General features: G+C 34.9%; 2 protein-coding genes across 3 annotated transcripts in view; one reads left to right on the plus strand and one right to left on the minus strand.

The window, feature by feature from the left end:
• Positions 1-3,483, minus strand: part of LOC127834263 (uncharacterized) — a 40,260-nt gene extending 36,777 nt beyond the window's left edge. Inside the window, exons 1-2 of one of the 2 annotated variants that reach the window (XM_052359980.1) lie at positions 2,451-2,487; positions 1,702-1,763 (exon numbers count right to left, since the gene is read on the minus strand). In XM_052359980.1, coding sequence (XP_052215940.1) covers positions 1,702-1,763; positions 2,451-2,472 — 84 coding nt within the window. In that variant the 5' untranslated portion in view covers positions 2,473-2,487. Of the gene's footprint in view, positions 1-1,701; positions 1,764-2,450; positions 2,488-3,447 lie in introns of those variants that run through there. The other variant, XM_052359982.1, reaches the window with a different exon arrangement.
• An 11,182-nt stretch (positions 3,484-14,665) lies between these two features.
• Positions 14,666-17,926, plus strand: LOC127834256 (monocarboxylate transporter 9-like). Its single transcript, XM_052359954.1, has 5 exons — positions 14,666-14,775; positions 15,139-15,921; positions 16,178-16,414; positions 16,656-16,781; positions 17,187-17,926. The coding sequence occupies exons 1-5, from the start codon at positions 14,676-14,678 to the stop codon at positions 17,300-17,302; spliced, it is 1,362 nt and encodes a 453-aa protein (XP_052215914.1). The 5' UTR covers positions 14,666-14,675; the 3' UTR covers positions 17,303-17,926.
• Positions 17,927-20,950: the final 3,024 nt, after the last annotated feature.

A 20,950-nucleotide genomic window follows, 5' to 3' on the forward strand; every position in this document is an offset into this window, starting at 1 on the left:
CAACGGCTTAATAAATATCAATTAATAAATATCACTTACTTAAACATGTTAACTTGCAATGTTTAGTTTGTTCAATATTTGGATTTGCGTTCTATTATGATATTTTTAGTTGTTTTAATTTTAGTTCACACGCTATTTTAAACATCGCATCGCTGTAGTAGCCTATGAGACTGTAACCGATTGTGCATTCTCACTTGTTCGTCATTGATGGCTATAAGAATGCACCCATAGATTTACATTTGTGCCGTGCTCTGCGAAAAATGGAGTTTAATGCATGTGCGTAAAATGTCGTCCCATATTAGCCTGTGCAATTAGCAAAAGGTAAACAAGGAAGACAATTTCTCTTGTTATGATATTTAAAGAAAGTCTCTTCTTTGCAAAAATTAAGTTTCGGTGGAAAGTGTCGTCCCTGATTTGCCTGTGCGGACTGCACATACTTATATAGAATCACACTTAACGCACATGCATTTAACCCCCTTTTCACAGATCACGGCTCATTTGTTTTAATAAGTACACTCGAATGAAGATTATGAACATAAGCCGATGGAACTTCACTCCTAAAATGTAATATTAACTGTTTTTGTTCTATTTATTTATAATATGGATTATGTTATAAGTAATGTTAGTGCATGAGAACTTATTAAGAATAATTTAAATGAAAACGTTGTGTTTAAAAAATAGGTTTTAATTATACGAAAACCTTTATTTTTATATATTTTCTGTCTGTTTTACAATATGTTTTAGTTTTTAGTCGGTTAAATGACTTGCTATTGCAGCAATAAATGATTCAATAATATTGTTTAGTATTAAATTACTGAGCTTTATTTCATAGTCTTTCTGGTAAAATAAGAAATATTTTCCTTAGAATTTTAACGTTGACATTCTTGATCTTCTCGGATGGATAATGAAGAACAAAGCATATTCGTTTAATTATAAAAAAAACTCACTATGATATTCATTTTCTTACTACTCTCCTTCTATTGTCACAAATGAGGAATACAATCCTGGACAAGTATCTATTAGCTTTCAGTACATACTTAATATACTTAATAATGATACTTATACGAAGTGCATTTACTCTGAATATGATGCTCATAGCGGTAACCCATTCAGATGTAATTGTTTTCGGGATGGAGCTATTGTTTATTTAACAGAATCCATATATGTCATAAGAATTGATGATTCGAAATAGGTAAATTGTGAATCTCATTCGATAACAAAATACATATAATTATTTTAAATTGTAGGCACAATACACACATCGCCGAAAAAGAGTTTTTGAACAATTTTAATATTCCGGTTATTTTAACCAAGTTCGAGATTACGAAAGGCAGCTGTAACTATATAGGTGATGATCGAGGAAGATAATTCGGCCCAGTACGCATAAGTGGTTAACGCGTATGTACTTTTTCATGTAATGAGTCACTATTTCAAGCTGCGTTACTTAACAACAAAGTCCAAGAACCGCAGTATTTATATGTGAGAAGCTGATACAACTCAGATCACCGAATAACTAAGACATGTAGTACGACCATATCGATATCGGTTACATGAAACATTCGAACGATTGCAACTTAGCGGAGATTTAAATGAATGAAAAAAAAAGCATGATACAAATTGAACAATGCATTACAATGTTATTGACGGTAATAACTTTTACATGCGTTGAAAATCTACAGGAAATTAATAAAAACGTCTTACTTTTAAGTCTGAGTTGTGTAACGCTATCCCGTCTTTGTCAAATACGGTTGGAATTTTCATCACTGAAAATTAGCAAAACATGTTTGTCCAATTTCGAATATAAAGCTTCTTTTTTACTTGTATTATTATCGGGGTCCAAATCGAATATGTCTCTCTTCGCGAAGAGAAAACTGATGACAGCAATTTTACTTCCAGTTCAGTTCTAACCTGTCCGACATTATTAAAACCAACAGCTCAATGTGTGTCCCAATTCAATGATTTGTGTCCCAAGTGTCTGATATAATTTTTAAGTATCTTAAACTGCATGAAGAATCTCGTTGCGTAACATAATCTACTGTAAATGTACCGCACTCTGTGAAAAGGGGGTTTAATTCATGTACGTAAAGTATTGTCCCATATTAGCCTGTGCAGACCGCACAGGCTAATCAACGACGACACTTTCCGCCTTAACTTGTTTTTTGCTAAGAAGAGACTTTCTTGAAACAACAAATATATAAAAAACGGAAAGTGTCGTCCCAGATTAGCCTGTGCAGTCTGGATTTTCATATAGAAGAGACTTTCTTTTAACAAAAAATACCATAAAAGCGGAAAGTGTCGGATTGCACATGCTAATCTGGCGGGACACTTTACGCACATGCGTTAAGCCCCGTTTTCACAGAACGAGGCTCATATTAAGAGTTTACATACGAGTATGATTTCTTACAAAGAAAATAACAAATCGATGTCAATAAAAATTGCGAGCGTGTTACCTTTTTCTGTAGAAAAGATCATATAATTAATAATTGTTGATTGGAACCTGGAAAAACGCACACACAAACTAGTAACAATTAAAATCATTAAACCTTAAAAAATACCCCTTCATATCTATGATGTGTACTTCCGTAGAGTTTCGGTAGAATGTTCAATTACAACTCATGAAACCGAAACGAGTATTATCTTCCTCGACCAAGATCGCTAAAAAAAGTAGAAGCATCCTCATTCAAATTTGTCATTACATACCTCATATACAAATGTCCAAAAATGCCATTTATGAAGTTTAAAAGTCAATAAAATTCACACGAGGCGTAAACGAACTTGTAATATAGTGAAATGTATAAGAATTATGGCCACAAAATCACTGAGATTGGAATAAGAATCGGAACCAAAACTGCACTACTATTACTAGTACTACTACTACTACTGCTGCTGCTGCTGCAGCTGCTGAAGCTGCTGCTACTACTTCTAAGACGACTACTACTTCTGCTACTACTACTGCTACTACTGCCACCACCGCCACCAACACCGCCAACACTCATCACCGCCGCCGCCACCGCTACCGCCACTACCACCACCACCACCACAACAACAACAACTACTACTACAACAACTACTACTACTTCTACTACTACTACAACTACTACTACTACTACTACTACTACAACTACTACTACTACTACTACTCCTACTAGTACTACTACTACTACTACTACTACTACTACTACTACTACCATCACCATATCATCATCATCTTGATCATCAAATTAATATTCATGATCCTTATACAATAACAACATTAGTATCATAAGTTATTATATAAACAGTGTACTTGTATTCGGACGCTTGTCAGTGTGTTACTTGATCACATATCGTGACCAGTTTTCAACAAAACAACAATACAGAAAATGGAACAAAAAGACAGGGATACAATAAAAAGAAAATTAAAGAAGAAAGTACATGTATAAAACCAAGTTCCTGATTTTTTCTTACCTTTTCAGTAAAACTAACCATGCATCTATTAAGGGAATTAAAACACGTGTGTCTGAATATTATTTCCTTTCAATTAAGTTAGATGTTTATATGTTTAAATAATTATGTAAAGCTGACATCATTCTCTCGCCGTTCATTTGACACTGGCAACTATCTTCGAAGTTTACTTCTAATAGACAAACACAAACACATTTATATGTGATGGTATCCAAAGAACGGCGCTGACGTCATATTATATACTTTTGGGCCGTGCTCTGTAAAAAAGGAATTTAATGTATATGCGTAAAGTGTCGTCCCAGATTATGCTGTGCAATCCGCGTTTATGGTATTTTTTGTTTCATGAAAGTCTCTTCGTATCAAAAATCAAGTTTAGGCGGAGAGCGTCGTCCCTGATTAGCGTGTCCGGACTGCACAGACTAATCTGGGACGACACTTTACGCACATGTATTAAACCCCATTTTCACAGAGCATGACTCATTTATTATATATATGTATGCATATGTGTTATCTATTGGGACTGATGTCTGCCATATAATTCTGACACGTTTGCATGATCGAATGGGGAAGCGGACAACGACAACAAGCGAGGCCTGGTATTGTAATGCGCATGGGGGGGGGGGGTTAGAGGGTTAGGGTATGGGTTAAGGTTAGGGGTCGGGTTTGGGTTAGGGTAAGCCTTAACCAATACCTTAACCCTAACCCGACTTTTTAACCCTAAACCTAACCAAACCATAACCCAGGGTTATCTTCCCTATACCAGGCCTCGCTCGTTGTAATTGTCCTCTTCCTGTTCGAATGTCGCCGTTAAGAGAAAAATACGCGCCAAAATCCTTGAATAATTCAAGTAACCTTTGCAAACCAATGTGACACAAAACACGTGTACTAAGAGGGGGTAATCGCATGACAAACAAGATGGCGGCAACCATAACCCAGGGTTATCTTCCCTACACCAGGCCTCGCTCGTTGTAATTGTCCTCTTCCCGTTCGAATGTCGCCGTTAAGAGAAAAATACGCGCAAAAATCCTTGAATAATTCAAGTTACATTTGCAAACAAATGTGACACAAAACACGTGTACTAAGAGGGGGTAATCGCATGACAAATAAGATGGCGGCGTCCATGACGAGGTTGAGCTGTAATTTTGAGACCCGCTTAAACATTTCGCAGCGGGAACAGTCGAGATAATGGAGCGAATATAAAAACGATAAAATAAAACGCTTATCACTTCTATGTCGATAGGGCTGAAAGTTAGCAGCATTTTAACAATTAATAAAAGTAATGAAGGGTATTAAACGGCGAAAAATACCAGCCTCGGTTTGGACGTAACATCTTGTTTGTCACGTGATTACCCCCTCTGTTACTAGCCATGATTTCATGATTTACAAATTCAGAGCAAGCATAAACAGTTGTGAGCGCAATCCAGGTAAAATATATATGTATATGACGCTGGTTAAAGGTATAACTCCTTTACTTTACTTTACAATATTACAAATTTAATTGAAATTCGCGAAGCCGGAAGTAAAGGTAAACATTTAAACAATATTACGAAATGTGATAGCTCACATTACACTTGGGGACTTTCAAACTTGAATATCTCAGTGATATTGATTTAAAATTTTACAAACGATCATCGAGGGACATGCGTATACGGGAGCTTACCGTGTTTAAGTGAGAAAGTTGGAACAAAACGTCCAAGATGGCGTCGTTTAAGTGTTTTTCGTAAAGGAGAAGCGGATATTTCACCCGGTAAGCCAGTTAATATTAATATTTCTTTTAAATGAATAAGCTCTTTCGGCTTTACGGTGTTTGTGCTCCCCTCGGTTTTTTGTTTCAATACCGCAGACGTCGGAATAAAAAAGTTATTGAAGCAAAACCGTCGACAATTTTTTTGTTGAATTTCTTGACCTTCGAGATGTTGGATGTTCGAATATCATTTTCTCTCACAATAAACAGTATTTGTAAATGTTTACAGCAAAATATAACATAAATCACGATTATCTTATTATCTCGACGTGTTTTTATGCCTATTAATTAATTTCATGCCGAATTATAACGGGTTAACCCCCCTTTTTGGAACTAAACTTCCCTTTAAGCACATTTTGGGACCTGACTTCCAAATGATAAACAGCTCTTTCCTATGTTAGAAGGTTTTATGCGAAATAACTTTCGTGAATGAATTCCGCATTGGTGCGAATGTTTTGGAAAACATTTTCACTTGAGGAAATCAAGAGTTATCTTTTTTATTAATTGTTATTTTATTGATTTTTATTATTATATGTTTTATCGCGTACCGGTACATAACGCTAACATTTAGTGTGTGTAATATAAGACATTCGACGGTATTATTAACACAGTGTAATTCTTACCTGTTTATTTTAACACATATGGACATACTTATGTTTGAATATGCATCAAATGGAATACCATGCCTACCAAACGGAATACTATGCTTACTATTTCCAGATATCAAGACGCCAGTTATATGTGTCGAGGATGCCAAGATTTTAAAAAAGACGGCGTAACGAAGCGTGTACCGCTCTAGAAAGCGAAAGGTACATGAAAACCCAACAATAAAAAAAAAGATTACGTCGAAGTACAACGCCAAACAATCACATGTACATGCAATATAAGTGTAATGAAAAACAGAAAAGAGTAAAGCCGTTTCAATACTAGTATAAGGTTGCTGTAACCAAATACTGCCATTGTTGCGATTCGGAATACATGAAGCAATTTGCAATACCTGACACTTGCTTAGAAGATGCATATAGGTGGATGTTTTTTTTTCGGAAAACTTAAATATTATTTGTTTATTTAATACAATGACATTTGACACGTTTTACCATAGCGATACTGATACATGTATATGACTTTGATGTGACACATTTTGGACGACCTTCTTTTAAACCAGTTCTGAGTTGGTCACTATATTATAATCGCAAAAAGTGAATTTCTAGTGGATAGAAAGAGTTGTGCTAATGCAATACACGATATGATTTCAGTAGAAGTGATCAATATATACATGTATTTTTTTATCTTTTATACATATGTGAATACATATTATTTAAGACTGTTGTATTGAGGGAATAAAGTATTGGTTCACTTAGAAAGATTATTTCGTTTGTTCCTAACATTGCCTTCTAATCGTAAGTAATGTTAATGTGTCAAATGCAAAACGAATTCATTCCGACCCAAATCTTTTTTTTATCATGTATGTTAGTGCTGATTACAATTGAACATGTATGCAGAGACATCGTTGGAAGAAATGACGTAACACAGATAATAGTTTATTTTCATAAAAAAGTGAGAAACTTGCATCATGACATATACGGAACAAAACGTGTAATTAAGTACTCATAGCAATTGTATGTCAGACTTGTCTATGTAGAAATAATAAAATAAAACAAACAAAAGACACATAATACATCAGCTGTACATTTTTTGTTTGGTTCGTTTGTTTTATTTGCTGTTTTAGTCTGGCTCTGCTGAAGGACTCTCTCTTGCATATTCTACATTTAAACTCATGTGGTCCATGAATGTGGAATGGTATCCCAGTCCTGCGCTAATTTTAAATTCCTAATTACATTATTGTATACTGCAACGAAAGATGCACTTATTATCGCCCTTTAACCTGCATCATCTGAAAAGACAGTAAAAGAATGGTTAAAGAAAATTTCATATCAGAATAAGTTCGACACGTCATAAAATACATTTAATTAATCAAAATATTACTGAAAGGGCTGATAAACCTTATATTATCTTGTACATCAGCCACCCCACAGCCTATCTTCTTTAAAATCGGTGAATTGATTCAGTTGGTCGGCAGGTTTTGTGTACAACATTTTTATAATTCTACAGTAAAATGATTAAAAAATCACATATATTGCACCACATAAAATGTTATAAAACTATAATATTGAAGTACACATATAAACTCTATTATAGATGGGTAGGTATTTTGTGTCAATCCCTTTCACATATGAAAGAGCTGTTGGTCATTTGGAGGCCATGTTATGCTGCGTAAAGTACATATAGATGCATAACTTAATTTATTTTTTTTTTTTTTTTTTTTTTTTTTTTAACTTAATTTAGATTAAGCAAAATAAGACACTAGGTATTTGCCAAGATTCATAAGAGTCAAATATATACGAGAAGTAAGTGCGTAATCGTGCGCAGCGAGACTTGCTTATATATTATTGAACCTCTTATTGATTTCTTTCGAAATAATTTCATGTCTCCGAACTAATATGCAATACGCCCGGTGTTTGTTTTTTTAATGTGCGGATTAATGCTCCGTTTTAGATCAATAATTAATGAACGCCTCAATATTTTCAAAAATTAACAGCGGAAAAATGTTCACCGAAATGTTTTCATACAGATTTGATATAAATATTACAGAGCTGAACATTATTAATTAATGCATACATTAAGCCCTGTTTTCTCGGCACACGCGCTGGACATACACCTTTAACAAACGCTATATCAATACCAGTACTTATGCACTTAGTAGATTGTAAACAATGACGGTTGAAATCCGTTACGTGGGAATTTTTCTGGTAACCAAGAGCGACGTCAACGTTCATGAAGCCTTTCATTCATAAATGTAAATATGCGTCGGGTGTCAAAACCAGCATCACCGGATGTAAAATTTATGTTTGACCTGCCCGCTGCTGTGTGCACCCCCCCCCCCTCCCCAACCCCCCCCCCCCCCCAAATTAGTTTTAAAAAGGATTCCGAACCGGTAAGTCCATTACAGAACATCAGAACATAATAGCCCTTCCAAAAAGGGCGCTATGCTGCTTAATAGTACATGTATGTTGCAAAAAAGTGAAGCTCCCCACGTATAATGTCGCAGTTTATAACAATACAAGCTATGTTTGATCTTTTGAAATGTAGCTTGAGGTTTCGTATCTTTGAACAGTATGACAGTATGAAAGAGGTATACATTTAAACAGAGGACACGTTCTTTAAAACATTCATATCAATGGTAAATTCATTCACGACAGAAAGTTCGTGTATTAATTTCTTACATGGGTATGAGCTGTGCTGGTCATTTGGAAGTCATGTCCCAAAATGTGCTTAAAAGGAAGTCAGTTCCAAAAAGTGGGGTTAAACCAATAATTTTTGGCAATAAATTAGTTTTAAGATATAAAACGGCGTCGGGAAAATGAAATAATCATGGTTTTAGTTATATTTTACCGTACACGTGCATCAATACTGTGTATTATAAAAGAAAATGATATTTGTACATCCCATTTCTCGAACGTCACGTAAGGAGACAACAGATTTGTGAACGGTTTTCCTTCAATAACTTTTTTATCTCGACGTCTACGATCTTGAAACAAAAAACCGAGGGAAGCACAAACACCGGAGAGCCGAAAGGGCGTATTCATTTAAAATAATTATAAATACAAAGGGTCTTACCGGGTGGAAATATCCTCTCTTCCTTTAAGAAAACCCATCAAACGAAGCCATCTTTGAAGTTTTGTTCCAACTTTCTCACTTAAACGCGGTAAGCTCCCTTATACGCATGCCCCCCTGGATCATTTAACTACATTCTATGCAAGCTCACGATAAAATCATTCATCCGTGACGATTGGACGCTTTAGCACGTGGAGTAGGTGTGGTTTCATATTTTTGCACGTGGAAATGTTAAAACGCGATTTAATTCTAGTTTTATTTCAATTTAATTATTTTAGGTGGGTTCTTACACAAGGAAAACATACAATTAACTTACAAAACAATATAGCTCGTATGAATATTCAGGAGCGCAATCGCACACTTTGAATTTTACAGGCCACCTTTCCCACTTGCTAAAGCTTACGATCGTCAAGGATGAATGGTTTTATGGTTAGCTTGCACATATTGTAGTCACATGATCTTATTTGCAATTTTAAATAAAAATATTTACTCAAAAAAATCGACATTACTGAGATATGTAAGTTTTAAAGGTGTTGCGTTAGAAAAATCACCAAAAGTAGTATAAGGCGATATACATGTTAGTCCAATTTAATTTCAATTTCATAATTCTAGGTAAGTTTTTACACAAGAAAAACATCACATTAATTAACGAAAAACAAAATGGCTCGTATGAATATTCAGGAGCGAAACGGCTCAATCGGCATGATGCAAGCCGGTCAGTTATTAAGACGTGTATGTTTATGCGTTTTCCTTTTCACATTGTTGTTATTTAACGTTGTACTAGTTTGCGAATTTGACTTTTGAATTGACGTTTTTAATTTGTTAAGTTGAATATTTTGATGTTTTTCAATTTCAATTAAAGTTTCATGAATTATCAAATATGTGTTGAATGATATTTCGTCCAAATTTCAACACAAGCCGTTCAAAAATAAGGGAGCTAAAGGCTATATTGATATAATTAAGTGATTCGTTAGAAAAGCCTCCAGGTGTATTTAAACTATAGAAAAACAACATATGGACAATAAAGAAGACGATGTGGCTTGGTGACTGTAGAGCAATCAAGTTCAATCTGTCGTACCTTTCACTTTTACCTCAAGGCAGGAAAATAAAAGCGCCCTATGTCTGTGAGTTAGCATTAAATAACCACGATCATATGAAGTGCAGAAAATGATTGATGAAATTATGATGTATATGCACATCTGTTTTATGATCGCATACATCTCTGGAAATAATAGCGACCATTTTATGTAAGGTAAATTCGAACTTAAATATTGTAACTTTTAGTTTAAAATAAAAATACGTGCAATCTGGGTATAGTCATTAAAGCCACATAACTTACTTGGCACAGTAAATGTTAGTATAACAAACATATTTTATCTATGCCAATTAGAATATATATGGTGGTTACAAGGTAGAAATCCGTCTTTTTGCACTTTAAAAACTTAAAAATAATCGCGTTTGTCGAAAAGCACATACATACGTCTAGAAATCCTACTTTCGGTTTTAAAAGAGTTACAGTTTGAAAAATAAAAAATTACTTGCTAACTAGGCAATATATTTAATTTTATAATGCCAATTAGAATATATCTGGTGGTTACAAGGTTGAAATCCGTCTTTTTTGCGCTTTTAAACTTAAAAATAATCGCGGTTGTCGAAATGGACGAATACGTATAGAAATCCTACTTTCGGTTTTAAAAGCGGTACAGTTTGAAAAATAATAAATTACTTGCTTACTAGGCTTTATATTAAATGACAATTTTGCACATTTTCAAATTGCATCTATGTATTGATTAACATGTATTTCATTTCAAGGTGTGTGGCTTTAAACATTCGAAAAATAAACACGTGTATGAGAAGGACTTGTTATTAAAATGTCAATTATTACTGCAACTGTTTGTCTGTTACAAGCAAGGTATTTTGTAAGTATTCACAAATTCAGTTCTATATACATGTAACAGTTGTTTGACTCGGATAAGCTTTAAAACTTGATCAGATTATAGAAATGATATTTACATATATGTTTAACATAGTGCAATGAATGCCCATGCGCACTGAAGCCAAACATATATACGTCGCGTAGGTGTCGATACTTTCATTGAAATCCTGTAGCAAAACGTATATTGAATGTAAAACCGCACGTTTCACGCTTCACCGATACAGAAACGGAGAGCAAAATATAATCACCTATATCTAATGTGATACAAAACATTACCATTGCATTAGCAAGTATTGTGGTTAAACGTGTATTACAAGTTGTGTTTATCTTGTGGATGGTTTAAATAACGTATGAAGCATGGATGCAGGTAAAGCAATTATTCGAAAGCATAATACTGCAAATAAGTTCAAAAGAAGAGAATAATTAATTGCTACCGCAAATGTTATTTCTGTTAAAACGTTAATGCAACTATGCAACTATATTATTGCATTAAAACAACATATTGATGGTCAAGTAAATTATTTAGCAACCAAAATTGACGTCTGTTTTTAGCATACAAATGTCAAACAAAACTCTTTATCTTGAATCTTGGGAAAACGTATATGATCTTAACTTTAATTGTTGTGAATGGGGATGTAAAACATAAACAGGAATGAGATATTACTGTAAATACCAGCGTCTATTACAAATAAGCAGGTCCAACTCAGTTTACAATGCGCTTGATTGTCTATCAAAGTTTGTTAAGCCATGTTTTATGTTTTACAAGCACATTCACACAATATGTATATAATATGATACTCAATGTTTCATGGCAAGAATACACAAATATCATATAAAACATTAACAAAGTCTAATAAACTTCGAGCGCACAATTAATGCAAAGAAAAAATTAAACTGCATACAGGTTCGTTTGGTTTAAAGCGCTCTTTGCATGATTCATGTTCATCTTTCTTGTTTAGCCTCAAAGCATGCTATGGATAGGTCAATATACTTTTTACCTACCGATTCGTCTTACTGTTTTGTGTTATATACATTACGTGTTATGGTGGCGGTCAAGAAACAACAACTCTAAATGACAGATATGGCTGTTTAAATTATAATTATTACCTAACTTAAGCATCAATACATAAATTCCTTATTATATCAATGTCCGCTTCCATCTGCTTTATATTTCGCAAAGTGCACAGTTATTCTAAAATGCAATGAACCGTGAACTTATAAAATAACCTTAACATATATTATATTATACAACCATATCTCTGGTACACGTATTGTCACTGGACATCAACGATAAATATGCTTTTGATAATAAATAATATGAAACAAATAATGTGTCAATTTTAGTTCCGAGGTATTGGCCATGGGTCGTGCTGGTGAGTGCCACGTGCTGCAACGTCATATCCGGCGGAGTAATCTTCAGCGTCGGGATCATCTACACGGATATCCGGGACAGGTTGCGCACCACTGGTGTGCAGACATCATCAGTGGCAGCCGTTGCTTTCGCATGTGCCTGCTTTGTTGGTAAGGTCTTTGAAGACAATTATAGCTGTGCACTATGCACATGATTTCAGCTCGCCGACAATGACCTTTATGCATGAGCATACCAGCAGTAAATAAATGTGTTTTGTGTACGGAAATAATTGGAATATCCCACTTATTTTAAGCGCCTTCATGCAGTTCTTTTGAACACGCGCGCAAGCGTATGTATTAACACTAGAAATATTTCTAACACATCATGTAGTCGTTTTTATTGTTCGAGTATCAGTTAAAGGTGCCTTTTTACGTTTTGGTAAAGTGACAAATTTCAAAAAAAAAAATCAGATTCGTTGTAGTTATGATATTTGTGAGGAAACTGTAATACTGAACATTTACCATTGTCTAAAATATCAATTATATGCATCTTTTTACAATTTAATAACCTTAAAATTATAAAGCGTTGCAACGCGAAACGATTGAATAATTTGGAGAGTTCTGTTGCTGTCGTTATATTTTGTGATAAGTAGTTACGAGGATTGCTTATAAAAAGTATAAAATACATCACTCATTGTATGAGTATGGATGGCCGAGTGGTCTAAGCGATAGCCATTTACTCCAGGGGTCAGTGGTTTGAGCCATGTTGAGGGTTCCTTTTTTTCTTTCTTTAATTTTATTCTTGTTTTTTTTTACTGGAGCTTTTAAGACCAATGTTTACATATATCAATACTAGAAATGGCGCGGCAGAGGCCGACGCGTATCCCCACGCCGAATGTTTGACCTAGGTGTGCCCCAGGGTTGGTAATGGGGCCATGCATAGCTGAGATTGACCGTATTGTCATAAGAGAAGTTCATCATCAATTAGAAGTGAATTGGTGTAGAAATGAAGAAGTTATAGTAAAAGGCAATTTTGGGTGGGTGTGACATATGTGGGCAGGGCGCCCCAGGGTTGGTAATGGGGCCATGCATAGTTGAGATTGACCGTATTGTCATAAGAGAGGTTCAGTATCAATTTGAAGTGAATCGGTGTAGAAATGAAGAAATTATAGTAAAAGGCAATTTTGGGTGGGTGTGGTCTATGTGGGCGGGGCGCCCCAGGGTTGGTAATGGGGCCATGCATAGTTGAGATTGACTGTATTGTCATAAGAGAAGTTCAATATCAATTTGAAGTGAATCGGTGTAGAAATGAAGAAATTATAGTAAAGGCAATTTTGGGTGGGTGTGGTCTATGTGGGCGGGGCCCCAGGGTTGGTTATGGGAACATGCATAGTTGAGATTGACCCTAATGTCATAAGAGAAGTTCAGTATCAATTTGAAGTGAATCCGTGTAGAAATGAAAAAATTATAGTAAATGGAATTTTTTGGTGGGTGTGGCCTATGTGGGCGGGCGCCCCAGGGTTGGGATTGGGGCCATGCATAGTTGAGATTGACCCTAATGTCATAACAAAAGTTCAGTATCAATTTGAAGTGAATCCGTGTAGAAATGAAAAAATTATAGTAAATGGAAATTTTGGGTGGGTGTGGCCTATGTGGGTGGGGCGCCCCAGGGTTGGGAATGGGGCCATGCATGGTTGAGATTGACTGTATTGTCATAGGTGAGGTCCAGTATCAATTTGAAGTGAATCGGTGTAGAAATAAAGAAGTAAATGTAAAATAACCTAAAAAAATGAGTGATAATTTCTGACGCGGCCCCACCCCAACCCCTATAACTTTTGACCCAGGGGTCAGATCAAAATTCCAAATAGTGCACCGTCGCACATATGCTCATAGCTACCATGTGTGTAAATTTCAAGGTTCTAGTGCTTTTAGTGTAGGAGGAGATAGTGGCCAGGACGGACGGACAGACGGACGGACGGAGGGCGGAGATCACCACAATATCCCCACCTTTTTTTCAAAAAGCGTGGGGATAATAAAGCATTTAATGACAAACTTCAAAACATGCCAAAATCTGTGAAAAGGCCCTTTTAATGTTCGCATTTGTATAATTAGTATTCTCTCAATAAAAGCATGTGCGTGTGTGCGTTAATAATGTTATACGGTTCGTGTGTCCCGTTCACTTTTTTATACTGCTTTAACAGCAATCTCCGCACAAAATTGCCGTTCCTTGCTCCCAGCCTTGCTGGTTCCCGTCCAATCTCTGCGCGGAGGTTGCTTTAACAGCTGTTACAATTTTATCTCCTAAAGCAATAGTTGAAAATACACCACTTAAACACGACAATGATACATCGCTATATTTAACAAAATATAAAAATACATGTCACTGTGTTCATGCAACATTAAGTTTAGCAAAGTGAATATCAAATTACAGAAACATGATAAATTTAATATGCATACAAACGAAGTTGAAAGTAGGTGCTTGTATCCATTTCAGCTCCTGTCATCACGCTGCTTGGATGCAGGGTGATGACAGTAATAGGTTCACTGGTGATGGCTGGGGGACTCTTCCTGTGCTCCTTTGCCCCAACGATTGACTACCTGTATGCATTCTTTGGTGTTCTAGCAGGTGAGCATTATAACAATTGTTCAACTTAAAATAAAACCGTTTCATTCTTTATAACGTTACATTATTAAGTGCATACTCACGGTTGAAATGTTTTCATAAATTGTACAAATATTTTAATTGCCTAATAAGCTACATAAGATAAATGTAAATCATATAATTGTATAATCCATTTTAAAATACAGTCCATATAATGCTTTTGCATACATTAACACTATTAATGGGGCCTTACTTAATCATTACCATGATCGTGCATTTTTGGAATGCATGAAATTTAAGTAAATAACTTGTTTAAGAATGTGTTCTCACTTTTAATTTTTGCTAAAGGCAGTGGTTTGAATGCCAACAATTAATCTTTTTTTTCAGGCAGTGGCTATGGTATCATCGTTGTTTCTACGTTGCTAGTCACAAAACAGTACTTCCAAGAAAACCAAACCGTGGCATTGTTTATCCTAGCAACAGGACAACCATTTGGCATATTTATCATTCCGCTGTTGACGCGACTCTTACTGGATAATTTTTCATATTTTGGAATGTATTTGATATCATCAGGGATTGTGCTCCATATTGTTCTGCTAGGACTGTTCTTTAGACCACTGGCTGCACACGACATATCCAGTGCAGTTGGTGAGTATACACGAATGAATGAAGGTCCCCCAGAATCAACGACCCCTTCAAAAAACATACACGGAGAACATCCATTTTCGGTCGATCGTAGTGAGGCTACGATAGAACAGGCAGAGCGTGAAACGTTAAAACCCAAGTCATCAAAGTCATCATATAAGACAGTTGAAGGACCATCTGAAACAATTGTTGTATCTACATTGGAAAAGTCTTGGAAATTTGAGGACACTACATTATACGAATCCGAAGATGAAGAAACTGATAATACAAATGTATCTGCTGAATCAGTAAAGCAGCCCACAGTTATTCCGCAAGCAAGTTCTGCAGTTGAAAGCATCCCTAGTGCTCAAGAGAACATTCGCGAGCAACCTGAAACGCATACAATATTTGAAATAGTCATGGGTATCCATAACCCGAAAACGCTGTGTGATTGTCGTATCTTATGGCTTACTCTTTCTGCCATCTTGTACAGCATTGGTATAGGCTACCCATATATCTTTTATCCTGATGTCGCTAAAAAAAGAGGTGAGTCTGGTGGTAAAACATATCAATATGCTCAATTTTAATTAAAGGAAATGTAAAGATTTCAAACTATACATATAAATGCATTTGTTACCTGCACAATTTCACATAATTATTTTAAGAACGTAATTCCTTTATGTACTTGAACCACGTTTCATAATAACAAGTTTGATATGATTAAAACGTAATACTTTATTAGACAACCCAATGAACTATTTTAATACCCCTAATTCCCTTTGGCATTTTCATTTAAATATAGGTTACGAAGATACAACTTCCGTCTGGGCACTGTCAATAATGGGCCTTGTGGGAATCCCAGGCGTCATTTGTTTTGGTGCCGTGATCAAGACAATCAGAGGGCGGAGTGTCAGTGGGGGTGTTATACTCTTGGCGGGCTTGTCAACAATCGCTGCAGCACTTGGCATAGCCTTTGAGAGTTACTATACTAGCATTGGTCTCATAATATTGTCTGCTCTCATATTTGGATTTTTTAGTGGCAAGTACTAGCATAGCTTCTTTATTGATTGGGGTTCAAGTTACACCGTTTACTTCGTATATGAAGAAACAAACTATGTGCGCGACCAAGCTTAACGACTTCCACTTTAACACATTCAAATTATAAGTTAGATATAAACTGATAAAAACCTTGATGAATTTATTTAGTAATAATTGTTTTATTATATACCTGTTCTCCACGGGACAAATCGCCAACTAATGTGTTCGTTTCTCGATTAAAGTGGTGTACAGGTTCGTACAAGAAGAGGTGCTGAAAGAGATCTTCGATCACCACATGGTCTCTCAAGTGTTCTTCTTTCTCTCGTGGGTATCCGGCTTTGGATACTTGCTTGGAATAATTATTGGAGGTAAAGAACTCATGGTCTGAGGACTACTTTCAGCTAGGTACGCCATTTAAGGTTACCTGCTGGGTAGTAGATTGAGATTGTTTAATATGTGTCTACATGTCTATTTCGGAGTACAAAGCTGTATTTGTCCATAAAACGGCATACAAATATTTAGTTACCCAACCTCAACTAATTGCAAATCAGTGCTACACTAATTCAGTTAGTGTCACGTCGGCCATTCCTGACTTAATATCTTTCGAACAAAATGTAAAATAAAACTATTCGTACGCGTGGATTTGTATGGTAAAGCACTTGCTGTGCATTTTCACTGGAACATAATTATTATAGTGTGTCTATATGTTATGCAAAGAGAGTGCATACGACGCATAAAACGTAGATAACTAATCAGTGACACATATACTTCAGGTTGGCTAAGGGACCACTATGGCGATTATGGGAATAGCTTCGTGCTTGCCGCAATATGTTTGGGCCTTGCAGGGGCTATGCTTGCACCTTTGATGGCATTCCAGAGAACGAACTAAGAAGACGCAATACAATAGAGATCTCTACATTTTGTGGTGATCTTCTAGAAAACTGCCAGTCTAAATGTGTGAACAACAGCAAACTTCGTTGTTCTGGTTACTTAAGAACAATGCGTTTAATAGGAAAACAAAACATAAATGTATACCCAGTTACTGAAATCATAGCTTACATTATCCATTACTACATGAAACTTGAACATCAAACAGATAATATTCATTAAGGTTTTTAATTGACCGTTAATGTTTTGAGCAACTCGCATATTAATTTATATTTTCATTAGTTAGAAACTATACATAATTTCTACATTACATACTTGTGTATGTTGTCCATTTTTGCGTTAATTATGACTGCAACTTACAATGCTTTACATATATTTGTATATTATTTGCTTTAAGTATGATTGAACTATATTTTAAATAATTTGTATTTATATAATATAGACTAATCAACTTTGTATTAAATACATTTTGCAATATGAAGCGCTCTTTACAAACGCACGTAGGTATGTATGCTTTACTTATGGACACCACGACAATGTGTATACCCGGTATGCTCAACTATAAGTTCTTACTTATTTGACCTATGTGCTACTCAAATACCTGTCTATTAAAATTGGAATAATAGTGTATTTAAATAGAATCTTCAGGCAATAAATGGCTATTATCAAATCATCAGGTACGTCAACCGTTAACAAGAGAACATGCGGAAACAGCATTACAGACAGGGGTGAGGTTGCCATTGAATGTACATGTCCAGGTTTGATACTTATGCAAAAGGGATATTTTATCTGAAAAAAGTGAACACGACGGAAAACAAAAAATGAATGGCACAATACACATGCTTTTGAACAATTTTGCACACTTTCATTTTTGAAAGTGTGTGGTCAATTATAAACAAGGGCTGTTTGTAAAACATGCATGCCCCCCATATGGGCTGTCCGTTGTAGTGGCAGCCATTGTGTGAATACGATTTTTGTCACTGTGACCTTGACCTTTGACCTAGTGACCTAAAAATCAATAGGGGTCATCTGCAGGTCACGATCAATGTACCTATGAAGTGTAATGATCCTAGGCAAAAGCGTTCGTGAGTTATCATCCGAAAATCATTTTACTATTTCAGGTCACCGTGACCTTGACCTTTGACCTTGTGACCTCAAAATCAATAGGGGTAATCTGCAAGTCATGATCAATCTACCTATGAAGTTTCATGATCGTAGGCTACTGACCTCAAAATCCATAGGGGTCATCTGCGAGTCATGATCAATCTACCCATGAAGTTTCATGATCCTAGGCGTATGCGTTCTTGAGTTATCTTCCGGAAACCATTTTACTATTTTTGGTCACCGTGACCTTGACCTTTGACCTAGTGACCTCAAAATCAATAGGGGTCATCTGCAAGTCATGATCAATCTACCCATGAAGTTTCATGATCCTAGGCGTATGCTTTCTTGAGTTATCATTCAAAAACCATTTTACTATTTCTGGTCACCGTGACCTTGACCTTCGACTTAGTGACCTCAAAATCAATAGGGGTCATCTGCGAGTCATGATCAATGTACCTATGAAGTTTCATGATCCTAGGCCCAAGCGTTCTTGAGTTATCGTCTGACAACCACCTGGTGGACGGACAGACCGACCGACCGACAGACCGACATGAGCAAAGCAATATACCCCCTCTTCTTCGAAGGGGGGCATAAAAATAACACTTGACATTGTATTATTTATTTTGAAGCAAAATGAATGCAAGTTGGATGGGAATGATAATGCTAGTTTAACAGTAATTAGATAATTAATGTAAATTTGACCATTAAATTAGTTTTTTTATGTTCAAGACTAGATCTAACTAACCCCAAACCTAGTCTGATGAACCCTCTTGAAGTCTTAAACAATTTAAGATAACATAAGATAAAGCAGATTTATTACATTAAAACATCAATAAATGGATGGCCCCCTCCCATGTAATCTGATGGCCTACTTTAAATAAAAAAACTAGTATTTGTGTAAACATGCATCAAATTTTGCCCAACATAAACTGTTCTATGGTTGCTGGATTATTTTGAATTTCATTAACAAAACTAACCAAAGCAAAGCATGTACATTTTATTTTTTAAAACAGTTTATTAAAGTAAAGTAACGATAAGTGACCATTGATGAAAGTAACAATAAGAAGCAAGTCAAAACCTATGGGCTCCAATGAAAAATAAATCATCTCAAGATAGATCTTCGTCATCGAAAAGGTCTTCAAAATCTGAAATAAACAGAGACGGTACTAATGAGCAAGAAATTATCTTTTTTTTTCTATATGTACAAAATTGGTCAACTGTTGGAAGTAAACACTGTTGTTGCATAATATGTGGTACATTAAGATACATTATCGTGCAGATGTCATTGCAGTATTGAGAAAAATAAATATTGACACTACTGTTATTCTAACAATTTATAAACTCAAAACATGTTTATATGCCCTCTATATATGCTTGAACAAGTTTTAAGCTGAATGAATGTTTATATGAATTACATTATCATCACTAAAGGGTTTTCAATATTCGACCATTTAAATAATCTATCACAGAATGAAATAACAGTTAATCAGTTACTGTTTTAAAATATATCTTAGAATCAAAACAGTAGTTTAATACACCTATACCCAGTGTATCGCTATTTTAAAACTTAGTTCATATAGACTAAATCATTGATTTTCCAGTATAAACCTATGTAGGTCAATTACTAGGACTCTAGTGTCCTTACAAATTTTATCCTTTTACCCAATATGGTTGCAATCTACATTTTTGCTGCCATGCTCTCATTATATTCTATTAATGAAAAAAAAATCGCAGCGCAAAATTTTTTATGGTAAAAATTGATTTGCATATTGTTCTTGTAAATGAATATGTCTTCTTAATATGCCTGCTTTAATACGTCTTCGTAATTTGGTTACGTCTACATATAAGTGAATATAATTGAAACACATGTACGTTGATGACAACCCTTTATTTATCAGGGATGTTTTTGTACCTTGCTTTAATTATATGTAAAACACATAATTATTATGTTTACGTTCGTAATAAGCATGTCTAGATTTTGTAATAAAACATGTTTAGATAAATTAAACTTTCTTAGTCAAAAACTATTTGGTAATCTATTAAATATGAACGTTAATGAAAATTCTTATTCTATCAGGAATGCTTTGTACCTTGTTTTGATTATATGTTAAACACATATTATGTTTTTGTTGTAATAAACATGTGTAGATGTAGATTTTTTTATCAGGGATGTTTTTGTACTTAGCTTTAACTATATGTTAAACACATAATTATTATGTTTTTGTTTGTAATAAGCATGTGTAGATGTAAATTTTGCAAAAAAAACATGTTTAGATAAATTTAACTTCCTTGTCAAAACCTATTTAGTTATATATAAAATATGAATGTTAATGAAAATTCTTATTCTATCAGGGATATTTTTGTACCTGGTTTTATTAACATGTTAAACACATATGTTTTTTGTTGTAGTAAGCATGTGTAGATGTAGATTTTATAAAAAAAAATATGTCTAGATAAACTTAGCTCTTATTTTTATTCTATTGCATAATGTTTTAAATATTAAAATAAAAAAAATTCTGAAAAGCATGCAGAATTAAATGACCAT

Source organism: Dreissena polymorpha, chromosome 6 (genome assembly GCF_020536995.1).
Source record: "Dreissena polymorpha isolate Duluth1 chromosome 6, UMN_Dpol_1.0, whole genome shotgun sequence".
Classification (NCBI taxonomy): Eukaryota; Metazoa; Mollusca; class Bivalvia; order Myida; family Dreissenidae; genus Dreissena; species Dreissena polymorpha.

Bases quoted from the DNA above. Each gene is read 5' to 3' on its own strand.
- LOC127834256 (XM_052359954.1), top strand. From the start codon at position 14,676: ATGACAGTAATAGGTTCACTGGTGATGGCTGGGGGACTCTTCCTGTGC. The intron at 14,776-15,138 runs GTGAGCATTATA...CTTTTTTTTCAG, and splicing joins ATTCTTTGGTGTTCTAGCAG to GCAGTGGCTATGGTATCATC. The intron at 16,782-17,186 runs GTAAAGAACTCA...CATATACTTCAG, and splicing joins GCTTGGAATAATTATTGGAG to GTTGGCTAAGGGACCACTAT.